Here is a 16,926-nt window from a genome sequence, read left to right as displayed (position 1 = left end):
CCCTCCCCAGGGGATGCCCAGGGGGTGGGTGGCCCCGAGGAGCAGCCCAGGTGCCATTGCCTAGCCAGGGACTAGCAGTCCTCACCGACAGCATGTTTTTGGAGATGATGACGGTGATGTTGTAGAGGATGAGGCAGTCCCAGAGCACGAGGCGAGCCCGCGCTGGTTTGCGCAGCATGGCAGTGCCGAAGAGGAGGAGGTAGAAGCAGGCCAGCAGGTAGCCAAGGCCAAAGAGGCTGATGCGGGTAGCCCCGGTGATGAAGACCACCACCAGGACAAACCAGAAAAGGTAGCGGAAGACCACCACCTTCGCCATGTCCAGGTATGACCTGTGGGATGGGGTCCTCAGAGCAGGGTCCCCATCTCCTCCCAGCACCTATGCTTGCCACCACGCAGGTTTAGGGTGCAGTGAGATGCTACCCCCTACACCAGCCAAACCAGCATGGTCCCAGCCCCCAAATCAGCCCCATCCTGGAGACAAAAAGTGCTTTGTCCCAGTCTGTGGGGTCCCAGTGCCCACAGGGGTCCTGCACCATCACCAGGGGTGTCCTGGACCACCACATCTCCTTCCAACACAGTTTCAGGGTGCTCCTGTCCCAGCCTGGGGGCACCATCCTAGTGGCAGGGGGTCCCGTGCCAGCATCAGGGCGCGGGTTTCCCTGCCCCTAAGGGTTCCCAGCACTGGTTGGCTCCCACCCCCACCCTAGAGGATCCTAACCCAGCAGGTCCTACTGCCTGGGGGTCTCATCCTGTCCATATCCCAAGGGGTGTCATTCTGGGGGCCGGGGGGGGGAGGGGGTGTCCCGTCTTGTCCATCCCCCAAGGAGTCCCACCCCAGGGGAGGTCCCACCCCCACGGCCCCAGGCACCCCAGCCCACCCCAGCCCCAGGCTGCGGAGCAGTGCCATGCAGCGGCGGGTGCCCACCGGCAGTGGATGAAGTTGGGCGTGGGATTGTGGGGGTCCCGGGCCAGGTCGAGCCGGTCGCTGTTCTCGCCAGCTGCACGCAGCCACTCCTCGGTGCGCTCGGCCTTGAACACCCGCAACTGCTGGGCCGCGCACAGCAGCAGCACGAAGTCATCTGCAGGCATATGGCTCAGCCCGGGAGGGCGGGGCTCTGGTAGGCCACACCCCTTTCCTCCAAAGGGCGTGGCACCCATCAAGCCCCTCCCAAAAGGGTGGGGCATACCAGGCCACTCCCCCAAGGGAGGCGAGCTTGAGTTTTCCCAAAGGGGGCGTGGCCCCCCGGCTCCTCCCCCTCGGATGTTTTTAATTTGGGCTTTTCGCAAGGGGGCGTGGCCTCCCCAGGCTCCTCCCTCTCCGAGTTTCATTGATCTTTACACAAGGGGGCGTGACCTCTCCATGCTCCTCCCCCTCTGGGTTCCTCCCCTCAGACACTTCATTAAGCTTCCCCCAAAGGGGATGTGGTCTCCCCAGGCCCCTCCTCCCCAAAGGGGGTGGGGTTTGACCAAACTCCTCCCACCCCTCCTGCCTGCCTGGGACCCCCATGGCGGGGGCTGGGGGTGCCCCATGGGCAGGGCGGTGCCCGCCCGGGGCTGGAGCAGGGAGCCAGGGCGCCCGGTGGGTAGGGGGCGGCTGGGGCTGGGGAGGGGGGTACTCACTGATGAGGTTGGTGGATTTGGGGGGCACGAAGAAGTCGGGCAGGTAGAGCCACTTGATGAGCGCCGAGTTGATGGGGAGGGCCCGGCTCCAGCGCCATGGATAGTCTGGGGGGGGCAGCGGGCACACTGCATGCCAGCCCCCAGCCCCGAGCCAGGGCAGGCAGCCTGCCCGCACACGGACCCCCACTGCACTGACCCCTGCCAAGGCCAGGTGCCCCCAGCCCTGCCCCTTACCCACGCAGAGGGCGGGCGGCATGCCCACGCACAGCAGGTACTGGTAGAGGAGGAAGATGACGAGGAAGAGGCAGTACTTGGGCCAGAGGCGGGCGATGGCCGCCCGCCGGCGTCGTGTCAGGATGACGACCAGCCAGCAGCCGTGCAGGATCACCATGAAGTTCATTCGCTGCCCGATCACATTCACCGTCATCAGGAAGCAGATCTGGGGCGGGGGGGATGCAGAGGCTCAGCCCCGGGGTGCTGGGAGTGGTGGGACCCCACCCCACAGCACCTGCTCCCCACCTCCAAGCCAAACTTGTAGTAGAAATAGTTGAGGAAGTATTTGGCACAGCTGCCGAGGCCGTGGTCGAGGTGCTCACGGGAGATGTCCTCAAAGATGGTCTCTGTGACGGGGGCCACCAGCTGCTCCTGCTTGCGGTAGTACTCCTGGCGCCGGTACACCACCGCCTCGAACACCAGCAGCAGCAGCACCAGGAGGTGGTTCTGGGGGCAGGGAGGGCGGGGGGGATGCTCAGGACCACGGCATGCCACTGAGCATCCCCCTGACACGGTGGTCTCCACAGATAGGGTGTCCTCATGCCCACCTGGATGTAGCCCAGGTTGGGGTAGCCCTTGCGGATGCCGAACCAGTTGGCAGGGTCCACAGGGCCGCGGTACAGCGTGGAGTTGCCCAGCTCCTCTGGGCTCAGGTTGGTGCCGTTTTGCTGGGGCTGCAAAGAGGAGCACCACCGGGCGTCAGCACCCCTCGCCCCTGCCACCAGACCCCCCCTCCAGCCAGGGAACCCACAAGCATCCCAAGAACCAGGCATGCCCCTGGCACGGCCGCCCAGGCACCTGGGTGCAGTTGCTGGAGTACTCGTGGGGGTCGACAATCTTGAGCTGGTAGAGCATCTTGCAGACGATGATGATGCAGGTCCAGACGGTGGAGAGGCAGGAGGCCATGTGGCGGAACCGGCAGTAGGGCATGGCGAAGGCCCACAGCAGCACCAGCAAGAAGTTCATCAGCGATACCTGGGGCAGTGGCCACGTCAGCACCCCAGGGTGCCTGGCTGAGCCCCCCCCATGCCGGCATCCCAGGGCTGGTACCTCTTGCAGGGCCACCCAGACAGTGTAAAGAGCCACCAGCTTGAGGATGTGGAGCTCCAGTAGACGCCCCACAAAGACCTGTCCACGGGTCAGCTTGTCCGAGAAGGTCCAGCCCAGCACGATCAGGCGCTCCAGCACCAGCCCCCATTTGGTGGGCGCTGCAGGGACATGGACTGTCACGGACACCCCTGCAGCCACTCTGGCTCAGAGGGTACCCCAACCCATCCCTGTATCCTCCCACGCTTGGAGGACACCCCAATCCATTCCCACAACCTTCCAGCCTTGGAGGACACCCTAATCCATCCCTGTACTCTCCCAGGCCTTTCCTGGATCAGAGGACACCCCAATGCATCCTCAGACCCTCCCAGACCTGGAGGACACCCCAATCCACCATCCCTGCAGCTGTTCCCAACCCCTTCCTGGCTCAGAGGACACCCCAACCCATACTCATCCCCTCCTAGCCTTGGAGGACACCCCGAATTCTTTCCTGCACCCATTCCCAGCCCCTTCCTGGCTCCGAGGACACCCCAACCCATACCCATCCCCTCCCACACTTGGAGGACACCCCAAATTCATCCCTGCACCCATTCCCAGCCCCTTCCTGGCTCCGAGGACACCCCAACCCATACCCATCCCCTCCCACGCTTGGAGGACACCCCAAATTCATCCCTGCACCCATTCCCAGCCCTTTCCTGGCTCAGAGGATGCCCCAACCCATCCCTGTACCCTCCCACACTCGGATGACACCCCAAATCCATCCCTGCCTCCCTTCCAGCCCCTTCCCAGCTTGGAGAACACTCCATCCAGCCCTGTCCCCCCATCCCTGACTGGTACCCTGTGACACAGTGCTGGAGTCGCCTGTCTCGGCGCTCTCGGCAGCAGGTGCACCCCGCAGCAGCCGGCTCCCATACAGCTCCTCTGGCCTGTGGGGAGGTGGGCTCAGAGCAGGGACGGGGGGCTCGGGGTGCAGGGGTGGTCACCCTGGCACAGGGCTTTACCTGGGGATGGCGCGGGGCGGCGGAGAGGCAGCGGGGATGTGCTCCAGGTCAGTGATGTGCATGAAGGGGCGGTGGAAGTAATGGAGCTGGAGAATGCAGGCCAGGAGGAAGAAGCCTGGGATGAGGGTGCTGGAGAAGAGCTCGGAGACGCTGAACTGCTCCAGGCCCAGGTCACCCAGCCTGGGCGGGGACAGGAGGGTTAATGTGGGGCCACATCCAGCCCATCCTGCATGGGCATTCGGCCACCACACTGGAGCTCAACCCCCACTCCCCCTGTGCCTCAGTTTCCCCATTCGCAACGCATCCCTTGGCCACGTCCTGGTGCCACCCCGGGGCTGGCAGCAGCAGGGACCTCCCCGGCGGGTTGGGGACACTCACTGCTCATCGGTGAGGCCTGTCAGGTTTCTCCAGTACATGGGGAAGTCCTCAAACTGGAAGGTGTAGACAGCGATGAGCACCAGCATGGTGTATGCCACCACCAGCCACCAAAAGCCCTTCAGCACCTTGCGCCACAGGCTGTAGTACACCTGCGGGGACAGGGACATCAGCAGGGCCGCGCCAGCGACGGGGATGGGGACAGGGAGGGGTCCCCGGCCCCCCTACCTGGAAGAGGGTGAGGCAGAGGAGGAAGAGAAACATGTAGACGATCTTGTAGACAACGAGGCGCCCGGCGAAGCTCACCACGATGAACATGCCGGCACAGACGCAGATCCAGTATTTGGCGTAGAAATCCCGCACCAGGTCCCCCAGTGCCTTCAGCACGTCCCGCTGCCGGCTGGGCTCTGCCAGGCAGGGAAGGGGCTGCAGGCAGTCGGGCGGGGGGCACATGTGTCCCCCCCCCAACCCAGTAGCTGCCTCTCTCCGGGCGCTTGCACCCTGGGGATGCTCAGCCTGGCACAGGGTCCCTCTGAATGGGTGACACTGGGAGCCCTCACCTGTGTCCGAGATGGTCACCTCCAGGAGCGGGGTGGCTGGGCACCTCCTCGTTAGCAGCTTCTCCTTAACGAACTGCCGCAGCAGCAGCCAGAAGGTGAGGGTGAGCAGGAGCTGTGGGGACAGGCGGTGAGCAGGGACAGCTGGGTGCTGGCAGGGACGGGGACAGGGACAGCACCGGGCTTACCTTAGCCCCCAGGTCCAAGCAGGGATATTTGGGGCGCACCAGCCCCAGCTGCTCAAGGCTCATGAAGCCGACACGGGTGGGCAGCTCGGGGGCCAGGTCCATGCACCAGACGTACTGCAGGCTGCAGAGAGCGATGCCGTAGAGGAGGAGGAAGGGCGAGCAGAGCATGGCGAAGTGATGCCGGCTGCGCACCGTCCAGATGAGGCATGCCCAGAGCAGCAGCACGAAGGTCAGCCAGCTGTGGTAGGTGATGCTCCACACCTGCAGGCAGGTGGGATGCGGCTGCTCGCCCGGGCTCAGGCTGGGAGGTGGCCCTTCCGTGCCCATCCCCCTCCCCAGCCCCTTACCATCATGGCGATGAGGGCGCAGACATAACTCTGGTTCATGATGACGTGGCCCAGGGTGTGCAGGGGCAGCCGCTCCGTTGGACGCCTCCTGCCTGGCCACGGGGAAGGGGACCGTGAGCCACCCCCTGGGCCACGGGCAGGGCTTGGGCAGGGGGAGGTGGTGAGGACGGGCTTACCCGGCTGTGGCGAGTTGCCCATGACGTGGACGGTGCAGTTCTCGGTGTCGCTGCCCGGCTTCCCGGTGCTGGAGGACAGCATGGGCTGGGGGGGCAGAAAGGGCTCAGAGCCCACCCTGGCACCCCCAGAGCACCCCATACCTGTTCCCCCATCACCGGGGGGGGGGGCACATCCCTCCCAAACCCACCTTGGTGTCTTCAGCTATGCCATCGGAGTTCTTGGGCCAGCTCTCCAGCTCCACCAACTCCCTCGCTGGTGGCTGTGCTGGTGCCACGGTTCTCTGCAAGGGGCAGGAGCCAGCTCAGGGCACACCGCTGCAGCTGCCAGGGGGGGAGGCCTGCTGCAGGCACCCCCCTGACCCCCACCTCCCCTCCACCAGGCACCCCCAGTGCCAGGGCTGTGGCAGTCAGAGCAGCAGGGTGCACTGGGCATCAGCAAGGGGTCCGGCTGTGCCCTGCAGCCCCTCACCCTAGCGTCCAGCCGGCGCAGCTTCACCAGGGTGGCCATGGTGTAGTAGAGCAGGAGCAGGATGCCAGGGTTGGCGTAGACGGGCCAGGGGTGGCCAGTGTTGAGCACCAGGGCGTTGGGCCGGGAGCAGTTGAGGTACAGGACGATGTCCTTGAAGCCAAACACCCTGCAGGGATGGAGCAGCTGGCATTACCCCTGCAACCGGGACCCCCATCATGAGCCAAGGTCCCGTCCCGGTGCTGGCACCGCACATGGCTTCACCGGGTAGCCTCTGAGCACCCTCCCCGCTGCAGCTGGCAGTGGGATGGGAGCCAAGCAAGGCATCGGGCTGGCCACTCCACCAGGGTGGCACAGGGACCCACGGCACGGCTCCCTCCCCAGGGACTCACCGTGCCCAGATGGTGGGGGGCGGGAAGACCCCCTGGACGAAGGGTGACTGGTAGGCATAGAGACAGACAAGGTGGCCGGCAGCGTAGACGCCGACAAGGATGCAGAGGGTGTTGAAGGCAAGGCGGCTGGCGGGGAGGTGGCAAGCCCACCACGTGCACAGCCCCACGAAGAGCAGATAGTAGACGCTGGAGGAGGCGGAAGGCAGGGTGATCCCTGGGGAGCAGCACCCACAGGCAGTCAGTGCACAGCCGAGCATCCTCCGGCCACGCCGCCCCCAGCCCAGCATCCTGCCCTGGGCCGAGCATTGCCTCTGGCAGTACGGTCACCAAGACACCCCCCAGCGCATCGAATGCCCCCCACGTCCCATACCCACCAGCCAAGGCCAGCAGCAGGATGGCCAGGCCCTTCCCAGCCACCCAGAGCAGCCAGTGAGCCGTCACCCGCAGCCTGGTGCTCAGCGGCGTGTTCGTGTCAGCCGTGCCACCGTGCCGCTCCACGTCCTCCTCTTCCCCCTGCCAGGTGAGGAGAGCGTGGCGTGAGCCCTACGGCCTGACCCTGGGCAGCCCACCAGCTCCAGGCTGCTCCAGGCCATGCCTCAGTTTTCCCACTCGAGGGAGAGCATGGGTGGACAGCCGGGGCATCCTGCCCGGTGCTGTGCGGGCGCGCAGCCCGGCACCGGGCCGTGTTTATCTCATTAGCCGCTTGGAAAGCGCCTCCGAAAGGCGGCTGTTTTTCTTGGCGCCGGCACCCAGGTTCCCAGCACTGAGCTTTTCTCCAGGCTGCCTCCCGCGCTGGCCCCGCGCTCACGGCAAAGGCGTTCGCATCGGCCGGCCACTCCGGTTACAGCCCAGCCGCAGCCGAGCGCCCGCCACGACAGCCCAGACCAGTGCCAAGCACCCCAAAACGGGGCTGAGCCCCGAGAGGTGTCTGCTGAGCTTGGGGGTGCCATCAGCATCTGCCCGGGTGATGCCAGTGCCGTGAGCCCAGCACCCCGGTGCCCTGCTGGCACGGCACGGCACCCAGCCCTGCACCCTGTGGGCGAGCTCCAGCTGGGTGCCAGCAGCCCCCCCGACCGCCCTTCCCGAGCCCAGGGGTTACGGTGTGGCAGTGCCAGCCGGAGCCTGGGGGTGCCCGCACCACGCTCCCCTCACCGGGGGCAGCCCCACATCAACCGGTGCTGTGGGGCCGGGCTGTTTGCTGGGATCCCTACGGCAACGTGGGAGCAAACACGGGCACTGCTGACGGCAGAGCCACCCCAACCCACAGGAGGTGCCGCGGTGATGACCCAGCCCCTCCACCACCGCCTGCTCAGCCAGGCGGCCAAAACTGCCCCAGCCCGGGTCCCCAGCCACCGGGGACACCTCTCTGCCAAGCCCCGATGTGCCAGGCTGCCCTCCCCAGGGAGCAGACCCCCCGCCATGCCCCAGGGAGGCTGGAGGGGCTCGGTGGGACGCTCTGGGTGGGATGCTGCTGATGGCGCCTGGGCTGGCTCTCACCGGCTCAAGGGGCTCCAGGGACTCGGGTCTCCGGCCACGGGCGGCAGCACCTGCCTTGGGGACCAGGCGGCGGCACAGACACAGGCAGAGGGACGAGACCAGCAGGATGCCGACGTCGGGTGCCACGAGACGCACCGAGTTGGGGATGTCGCTCAAGTCCAGCCTGCAGCAGGGAACACGGGGCAGGGAAGGGCTTGGGGGTGCCCCCCCCCCCCACCGCTGCCAGCCCCCACCCCACACTGCTGCGGTGCCCTTACCTGGTGACCCCGATGTGGCGGGCAAGGACCTCCCAGGTGCTGCCTGTGGGGAAGCAGGGAGGCACTGAGTTTGGCAGACCCCACGTGGGCAGGCTCCGAGCCCACCCAGAGCAGGGGGCTTCCCCATAGGGAGAACGTCCCACCTCATGGGGGCCCTGGATGGGGTCTGCGCCCAGTGCAGCGGCTGCTAAGTGGGCACCCTGGCACAGCACAGCATGCACCAGCGCTGGGATCCCACAGAGCCCCAGTGGCCCCCCAGCACCCAGCAGAATGGGATCCCCGCACCTGCATGTCACTTGCTTGGGGGTCCAGCCCCGGGGCACTACAGTGAGTGGGTGAAGCCTGGGGGAGCAGAGGTGTGGGAGGGCGAGGGCAGGCACGGGCACCCCTGCGGCAGCCTGCCCTGGTGCCCTGTACTCACAGCTGGGCCCCAGCAGCTGATCCAGGACGGGCAGCGTGTACAGGCATATCTGGAAAACGAAGTGGGCGAGGAGGAAGAGGATGCTGGTGCCCAGCAGAGCTTTGAGGAGGCAGCTGGTGTGACCTGTGAGACACGGGCAACCCATTACCTATCGACCAAGGTGGCCCCGGGGAGAACGAGCATCCCCAGCGGGGACCTAGCACCCTTGGGAAGAGCTGGGAAGGGGTGCACTGAAACTGTGCCCAGAGATGCGAGGGGTCTTCCCCAGGGACAGGGTCCCACCAGGACTTTGCAGGTCTCACCATGCACCCAGCACAGCCTAAGAGCATCCTTTCCACTGCATTACTGGGGAAACCGAGACACAGGGCAATGCAGGGAGCCAGAGCCCCAGGACCACACTCCCTCCCGTCGCCCCTGCAGCACCTTCCAACCCAGCTGGCATCAGGCGCTTCCCTGGTCCCACCGTATGGGGACTGGCATCGGGACACAGCTCACATCTCCATCCCAATCCCTGGAGGGGACTGGGGGTGGCTGCTAAGGGGTCCCCCACACCGTGAGCTCCGTCAGATCTTCCACCCGCTGCAGCTGTGCCCCCATCCCACCCAGCTCCCTGGGCCATGCGCCCGTTTTCCCAGCCACGGGACAGGCAGCGAGCCCACCACAGCTGCACACCGGCCGGGGGGGTGGCCCTGGGCCAAAAAATTTCCCTCCACTTGTTTTTTCCTGTAAATCCCCATGAAGGCTCTCAGCAGCACCCGGGCTGCGGGGCCGTGCGAGCCCATGAAATATTCAGAGGGCAAAGCTTTTAGCTGCAGCCGTGCCAGGCGCTGCTGGCTTGTGCTACAGCATGGCTCAGCGTGGCACCGAGGGCAGGGAGACAGCGGGGGCTATGGCACCCCCTGCCCCGCACAGGGGCACGTCCCATGCACCCGCTGCCGGGGACATGCTCCCATGCACCCACCACGGGCGACGCATCCCCCGTGCCCCCCACACACGTGCCCGGGCAGGGTGAGGGGGCTGCTTGTGGTCCATCCCTGCCCACCTGGCAGGCACAGCCTGGCCCTGAGGTTTCTGGTTAATGAGGCTGGGGCTCAAAACTGGCCGTTTTGGAGCAGGAGGCCTATTAATAGCCACACTGGGCTATAATTAACAGAGCAACACCGCCACGCGGAGCCACGCTGCTCAGCCGGGGGGAAACCGCAGGGGAAGGAGGGCAGGTACCCACTGGAGCATGGCTGGCAGCCCCTGTGCTGCCCACCTCCCCCAGGCAGAGCTGCCCACCCCCCGCACCCCAGGCTGAGCCCCTTACCTTTGGCGGAGTGCTGGGTGGGCCCCGAGAACCAGGGCAGGAGCAGCAGGAAGAGCAGGTACACCAGGGAGAGGACGTTGAAGCGGAAGAGGCAGGCTGCGGGCACAGGTACGGGCAGCATCAGCACCAGGGATGCAGCACCGGGAGGGTGCTGCACCCCACTAGGCTCCTGGCTACATTCCCTCCCACCCTGGGGATCCCCAAAACAAGAGGCACCCCAAAATGATGGGTAGTCCTGGATGGGGGCTCAAGCCCCCCGTAAGACACCGGTGGGAGGAGGGACACAGGCAGGAGCCTGGGCTGGGTCAGTCCCAGTGACCCACACAGGGAGGGGACACACTGCCAGACATGTGGGGTGACAGGGGGACGAGAACCACGAGCAGAACCTGCTGCATTTGCACATCACTCCTGCAAGCCCACGCCACGGTTCGCAGGGAGCCGCGCGGCTGGGCTGGGACCCTCACCCACGGCCACCCCGGGGCTGGCACAGCCCCTCACCTGCACTCAGCCCCGGCGCGGGCGCGCCACCAGCTCACCACCTTCCCTCTCGCTTATTTTTAGACCTAAATTACAGCTTGTTTGCAGGCGGGAAACCGTATGAGGAGCTGGGCAGGGAGCTGGGACGAGCCAGCACCCGGTGGAGCTGCCACCAGCGGGGACAGAGACCCAAGGCTGGGACATCCCAGGGCAGCTGCCGCCGTGCCTGGGGACGCACGGGACGTGGCGTTCCCATCGGCTGCATGCACACGCCAGGCGAGCGGTGACAGACACCGCCACATGGAGCGGTGCGAGCTGGGACCAGCCACGGGACAGACCTGTGGCTGCCCAGCCATGAGGCCACGGTGATGGGCACGGCCACTTCGAGGCACCCGCCGGCCCAGCGGAGAGGAAGGGAGTCACGGGGAGGGGTGACTTCGCTTTCAACTGAGCCCCTGTCCCAGGGTGTCCCTCCATCCTCTCCCCTGCAAACCAGAGGAATCTTTCCCAGTGTCACCCCCCAGCAGGCTGGCGGGACCTCACTTTGGGTAGGGGGATCCCTCCAGGGTGGGGGACCCCGCTCTGGGTAGGGGACATTCCCCCGGAGCAGCCCAGGGAGGGGACAGCCCCAGTGTTGGGGACCTCAGCTTTGTGTAGCCAGGGGACCTGCTCCCCTTGGCACCCCACTTGGGAATAGGGAGAGGCAGTGGGGGCCGAGAGGGCAGCCCCCGGCCCCATGGGGCTGGGGGGCCGAGGCGAGGGGCAGGCCAAGCGCCAGGAGACGTGCTCAGCACCACCAGCCCGGCACAGCCCTTCCTGTGTTTACAAGGCTTCAATGGGACGGCACATCCTGGGGCAAGGGACAACGCAGCGGAGGGGGACACTGCGCTGCCCCCCATGAGCAGCCCAGCACCCCAGGGTGTCCCTGGAGGGCGCGGGGCTGACGGGAGAGGAGGCACCTGGAACGCACCCAGCAGCCCGGGCCACATCCCACGTGGCACCTGTCGGGGCTAAAGCTGGTCCCACACCGGGGTCCCCAGCCGGCTCCCCGCCCCGGGCAGCGCAGGCAGCCCCCACACGGGGGGGGGGCAACAGGGTGCCCAGGGTGGGGGGACTGGGACCACCATCCCACCAGCCGCTCTTCCACGGTGACCCCAGGACGTGTCACCTCCCCACTGCCGAGGGTTGCTGGCTACATTTCGGCAAACCATGATCTCATGGAGCAAATATTCTCCTTCCCGCCAGCGGTGACGGGGCTGAGAGGAGCCTTCCCAGCACGGGGGCGAGCCACTGCTCTGGCTTTCGTGGGAGCCAGCCAGCCCCCCGGCAGCCACCGGCACCCTCCACCCCAGCACCGACCCCACCGCTGCACCAGGGCAGCATCCTTTGGGTGAACCAGCCATGGCTGCCCTGGGGGTGCTGGTGGCACGGAGGGGACTGGCTGTGCCAGAGCTCCACCGGCGTCGCCCACCTGGGGTCTGCCCAAGAGCTGCGAGGACAGGAATCGTGGCCACTGCGGGGAGACCCACCAGCATCGCTGGGCACACACACGCTGCAGGGAGCACCCGTGCCCAAAGCAACAGTGTGACCCATGTATTTTATGCCACTGGCACCTGGGACTGGGGACGACACTCCCGGGCAGGGGCCAGCACAAAGCAGGCACCTCGGTGGCAGTGTCCTGGGGTCACCTGTGGCACCAGGAAGGGCTGGCAGCAGCTGCCTGCAAATGCAGGGCACCCCACTGCGCCCTGGGGCTGAAAACCAGCACCCATGGGACCCCCTGGCTGATGGTTCCCCCTCTGCCCCAGCTCGAGGCATCACCAGGAAAGCTCCCGGCGGGGTGGCCAGTGCTTGCCAGCTTCAACCAGCTTTTAAGGGATAACGAAGGAAAAAAAAAAAAAAAAAACCAAACCAAAAAAAAACACATTAAAAAGATGCCGATGGTGTGCTGGGCAGGCAGCAGCCCCCCGGCATGGCACAGCCCACGATGCCCAGCTTTGCACCCACACCTCCTCGGCAGGGCCGGCTGCACCGGGGCGTGCCGTGGTGCCAGCCTGCGTGGGTGCTCTGTCCTGCACAGTCGGAGGAAACCGGTTCCCCACAGTGCTGACAGCAGGAAAAGTGCCGGGAGAAAAACCAGTTTGGCATGTGGGGAGTGTGATGGTGGGGAGAGCAGCCCCGCAGCAAAACCCACCTGCCCGCACCCATCCTCCCGGTGAGGAGCCAGGTGGGTGCAGCACCGTGGCACCCACCGTCCCCCACCCTGCGCAAGCAGCACCCACCACCCACGACACCCCACGGTTTCACCTCTGCCACACACACAGGGCAGGATCTGGCCTGTGCTGAGCATCCCCCTTGCACCCCCGGCAAGGTTACCCTGGACCCTAACCCAGACCCCCCTGCTGAGCCCCGGGAGCAGCCGGATCAGCTCCCACGCTGCCAGGAGTTCACCGCCACCGCGGCCGCTGCTGGCAACCAGCGGCGAGTGAAATATTAACGACGTTAACATGCCGGGAGGAGGATAAATTGCAGCGCCAGGGAGCTGGGCGAGATGTGTTGGGTTCCCTTTGCAGCAACCCATAATCTCCCCTTGAGGTCCCCCCGTGGGAGGGGATGGAGGCCAGCGGGGACCCGGGGGAGGGCAGGGACCCAGCGGTGAGGTGTGGGCAGCCGGGGAGAGCTGGCATCGGGGTCTCTCCCACCATAATCACACCGGGAAAGAGCAGCTGCGGGAGAGGATTGGGTGCTTGGTTTGCAGGGAGGGGGCTGTGCCAGACCCATCCCGTGCCCAGCCAGCTCCCAGGGACGGACCCGTACCCAACAGCAGGAGGGCAGGGGGCTCCCCGGACCCTGCCAGTGATGGGGAGCCCCACACGCCAGCCCCACGGCACCAGCCCGCCTGTGCCCACACATGGCCCACACACCGATTGGCACCCGCGCAGCTGCTGGCTCTGTGGGGACCTGCGGCCGCTCAGGATTAATTAGAAGAGCTCTTTAATTCCCTGCCCGCCCTGCTGCTCTCACACAGGCCCGTTACCTGCTGCTGGAAGTGGGCAGCTCTGCCAATCTGCTTCCCTGCAGCCGAGTCCTGCCTCCCCCCTAACCGGCCCCAGCTGGGGTCCCAGGGTGACCCAGACAGGCTCCCCAGGGTGGCACTTTGCACCCAGGACCCTGCGCTCTGCATCCACTGGCTGTAAACCAGAGGCAGGCTGACGAACCTCGGCCACAGAGGTTCTCCCCACGCCAAAAATCTGGTCAGCCCCAAAGCAGCCAGCCACCGGGTCGGCAGAGCCAGCCGCCGGCGTGTTCCCAGCCCCGGCTCCTCTTTCCGGGAAGAGGGAGCAGCCCCACTGGTTCACCCGCCATATCCTGTTTTTGTGGAAAGTTAATCCTGCTCCTGCCAGCCCCCAGCCCTGCTCCCCAGGGATGCCGCAGGAGCTGCCCCAGGAGGGCACTGGGCTGGGTGCCAGCGTGTGCCACGGCTGCAGCCTGGGAAACCCCAGCAGCCAGCCAGCGACGGGACAGGGAACACACGGGACAGGGAACCCAGCGGCTGTGGGGACAGCTGCTCGCTGCCACCCCAGTGCCTGGGGACACCCCCTTCCCCAGCACACACAGCCCCGGAGCTGCAGCCCCTACACCGGGCACGCACTGGGATGGGGGCCAGCACTGGGATGGCACAGCCCGTGCCAAGGGACTGGAGCAGCCCTCGGGACCTCCAGAGCCGTGGGCTCAGCACCGGCATGCCTGTGCCTATCTCCCGCTTGCACACCCGCCTGCGCACCAGGACTCATACCCCCATCACACGCAGACATCCCCAGATCCACCATAATATTCCCATGACAGTGGCTGCCATACAGTAGCGCTAAGGAGTGTCCAAACACAGACACACACACACACCCCTCCTCACCAAGCGGGGACCCACTGCACCCCCAGGGAGCCCCCACAGCATCACCCACCTCAATGGGGCTTTGCAAAAGGCTCAGTCCTGGGGAGATGGGCACCACAGCCCGGGCAGGCTGCCGGCAGCCGGCCCGGTGCCTCCCATCCCCCTGTGCGCCTGGGGAGGAAACGGCAGTTATTGCTCTTGGAGACAGCGGTGGCTTTTTTTTTTTTAATTTTTCTTCTTTTTTTTTTCCCCTCCTCTTTTTTATTTCCCTTCATTTTATAAAAAGCACCTGACCACAGGAGGCAGCTGGCTGCAGCCCACATGCCCGCCAGCACCCAGCTGGGTAGCAGCCCCCTGTGGCACCCAGGACCCCTCAGGGACCCCCTGGCACCCCATCACCTTCTGGCCAGGCAGGGGGGCTCATCCAAGAGGGGCCATGTCCTCACCTCACCTCGAGTCAGGCCTTGCGATTTGGGAGGCACTACAGCCCACGGAGGGGGGCTGCCACCCTCACCCATCACTTATGCCCGAGCACCAAGGAGCCACCAGAGCTGTGAGCCAGAACCATCACCCAGCCCGGGTGTCTCGGCACAGAGCTGCCTGGTCCCCCCACACATGGGGTGCATGCTGCTGGGAAGGCACAGCAGGCCCCCGTCGGCTCCGTGCACCCCAATATCCCCAGCACGCAGGATGGAGCCGAGACATCTCCCTGCGCAGGGTGGGGATACGTCCCGTGGCACGGCTGGGAGCTGCATTGCAGGGATCCATGCCTGTACCAGCCATGGGAACGGGGGCTGCCCCAAGCAGAGCCATGGGACACACAGCTCCTGCACCTCCACTGGCCTGGAGCTGGCCGGGAGCCGCCAGGAAGCATCCTCCGGACGTTTGGGAAGAGCCTAACTGCTGGGGAAGGAAGTGCTGCAGGCGGGTCGTGCTCCGGGGCTCTTCCTCCCCCCCAGGTGCAGCAGGATGAGCCACATGCCCCTGTGCCTCAGTTTCCCCTCTTGGCGCAGGTGCGAGGCCCCAGGCCCCCGCCGAGTCACCCCCACGGCTATTTGGACAAGCGGCTGGAGCAGAAGGGAGCCGCTCCTCCAGGGCAGCCCCCACCCAAGTGGGGCCCCAAATTTAAACAAGCCACCTACGAGCTCACCGGGGGGAACGCCAACGCCACCAGCATCACCGGCAGCGGAAGACGGCACATCCCCAGCACAACATCCCAAACCGGAGCAGGGCAAGTATGCCAGCAAGCCTGGCACAATTTGGAGCCAAATCGGCAAAATTGGGGCAAACGGGCCCCATGCGCGAGGCCGCACCCAGAGGCCACGTGTCGCCCCGTGCACCCACGGGATGCACCCAGCAGCTCCCGCGCCCCGGAGCGGCGGTGTCACCCCACCGGCTGGGAGGCCTTGTGCAAGCAGCACCCGGCCACCTTCCCTTCCCAGCCCCGCTCGTAGGCAGGGTTATAATTAACCTCCTCACATCCTGCGCGATGCACTGAGTCACTCCTCGAGCAAACCAGAGCAAATAAAGAAGCTTTTTCAACAGTCACCAACTTCCCCTGCCAGCGAGGCTCACCCCGTGCCGGCGGCACTGCCAGCACCGTGCACCCCAAAATGCAGCCGGGACAGGGGCTGCTTGACTGGACACTGCTCCGGTTGGGCGCACACCCCTTCTCCGGGTGACACTAGCCCAAAAGCCGTGCCACCACGCACGGGTCCTGCCAGCCCAGCGGCAGCCAGACCCTGCCTGTGCCCGGGCACAAGGAACCCGTTGAACAATCCTGTTTATGGAGACGGGTTTTTTTCCTTTGCGTCTATAGGTAAACGGGGAGTCCCCGAACAGGCTCCCCTGAGCAGCCGGGGTTCACAGAGCTGATTCTTGTTCTGCGCGTCCCAGGACACGGGTATTTTCCAGGCCAGTAGCCAGAGGGTTGCCTTGGTGGGTGGCGCATCTGCCTTCAAAGGCCAGCGTTGCTTAAAGCGGGCAGGGAGCAGCCTGGGAGCCACGGCCCTGCAGAGGCTCTGCAGCCCGGCTGGGTGCCCCCGCTCCCGGCGGCAGCGTGGTACCCGGGCACGGGCCGCGATAGGTGCCAGCCACCCCCCGAGCATCGCCCATCCCCGCTGCCCCAGCGCCCTCCACACGCCCACCCTGGAACGGGCAGAGTGGCGAGCGGGGCGACAAACCGGGACGGTTCTGGCCCTCAGCGGCCCCCGGGTGCCCGGTGCTGGGGGTGCCCGCACCCGGCCCGCAGGCGCCGCAGCGCTCCCCGGGAGCGGGCTCGGTCCCGCGTGGGGCTGGGGGAAGGGGGGGCCGCCACAGCCGCGCGTCCCGCCCGCCTCCCTCGGGTGGGAAGCACCGCGACCCGGCTCACGCGTAGAGGGGGAACACCGCACGCACCCCAAAGCCCTCCCGAAGCCCCCGGGCCGGTGCGGCCGCACTCACCGGCGAGCAGGGCGAGCGGCAGCAGCAGCCAGTACAGCCCCGCGCACAGCGCCCGCCGCTCCATCCCTTCAGGCGGCGGGGGGGGGGCCGGCCCATGCCCCGCCGAGCCCCGCCGAGCCGAGCCGTTCCGCCCCGCCGGGGCTGGGCAGGCCCCGCTGGCCGGTCCCGCAGCGCGGCGAAGGGACGCGCTTT

The 16,926-nt window shown here is 66.3% G+C and overlaps 1 protein-coding gene across 1 annotated transcript in view; it reads right to left on the bottom strand.

Annotated features, from left to right (window-relative positions):
• Window positions 1–16,926, bottom strand: part of PIEZO1 (piezo type mechanosensitive ion channel component 1) — a 24,742-nt gene extending 7,816 nt beyond the window's left edge. The window contains 25 exon segments of the mRNA XM_040615290.1: window positions 86–329; window positions 926–1,079; window positions 1,621–1,725; window positions 1,855–2,059; window positions 2,140–2,340; window positions 2,442–2,567; window positions 2,692–2,868; window positions 2,944–3,101; window positions 3,778–3,866; window positions 3,942–4,121; window positions 4,320–4,468; window positions 4,545–4,723; window positions 4,877–4,988; window positions 5,062–5,322; window positions 5,409–5,500; window positions 5,585–5,669; window positions 5,773–5,865; window positions 6,054–6,219; window positions 6,443–6,656; window positions 6,817–6,955; window positions 7,940–8,102; window positions 8,197–8,239; window positions 8,618–8,740; window positions 9,927–10,022; window positions 16,735–16,926. Of these exon segments, the coding sequence (XP_040471224.1) occupies window positions 86–329; window positions 926–1,079; window positions 1,621–1,725; window positions 1,855–2,059; window positions 2,140–2,340; window positions 2,442–2,567; window positions 2,692–2,868; window positions 2,944–3,101; window positions 3,778–3,866; window positions 3,942–4,121; window positions 4,320–4,468; window positions 4,545–4,723; window positions 4,877–4,988; window positions 5,062–5,322; window positions 5,409–5,500; window positions 5,585–5,669; window positions 5,773–5,865; window positions 6,054–6,219; window positions 6,443–6,656; window positions 6,817–6,955; window positions 7,940–8,102; window positions 8,197–8,239; window positions 8,618–8,740; window positions 9,927–10,022; window positions 16,735–16,798 (3,618 nt within the window). The 5' untranslated portion in view covers window positions 16,799–16,926.

The sequence above is a fragment of the Falco naumanni genome, chromosome 15 (genome assembly GCF_017639655.2).
Source record: "Falco naumanni isolate bFalNau1 chromosome 15, bFalNau1.pat, whole genome shotgun sequence".
NCBI classification, from domain to species: domain Eukaryota; kingdom Metazoa; phylum Chordata; class Aves; order Falconiformes; family Falconidae; genus Falco; species Falco naumanni.
This window is presented reverse-complemented; position numbering and strand designations above follow the sequence as displayed.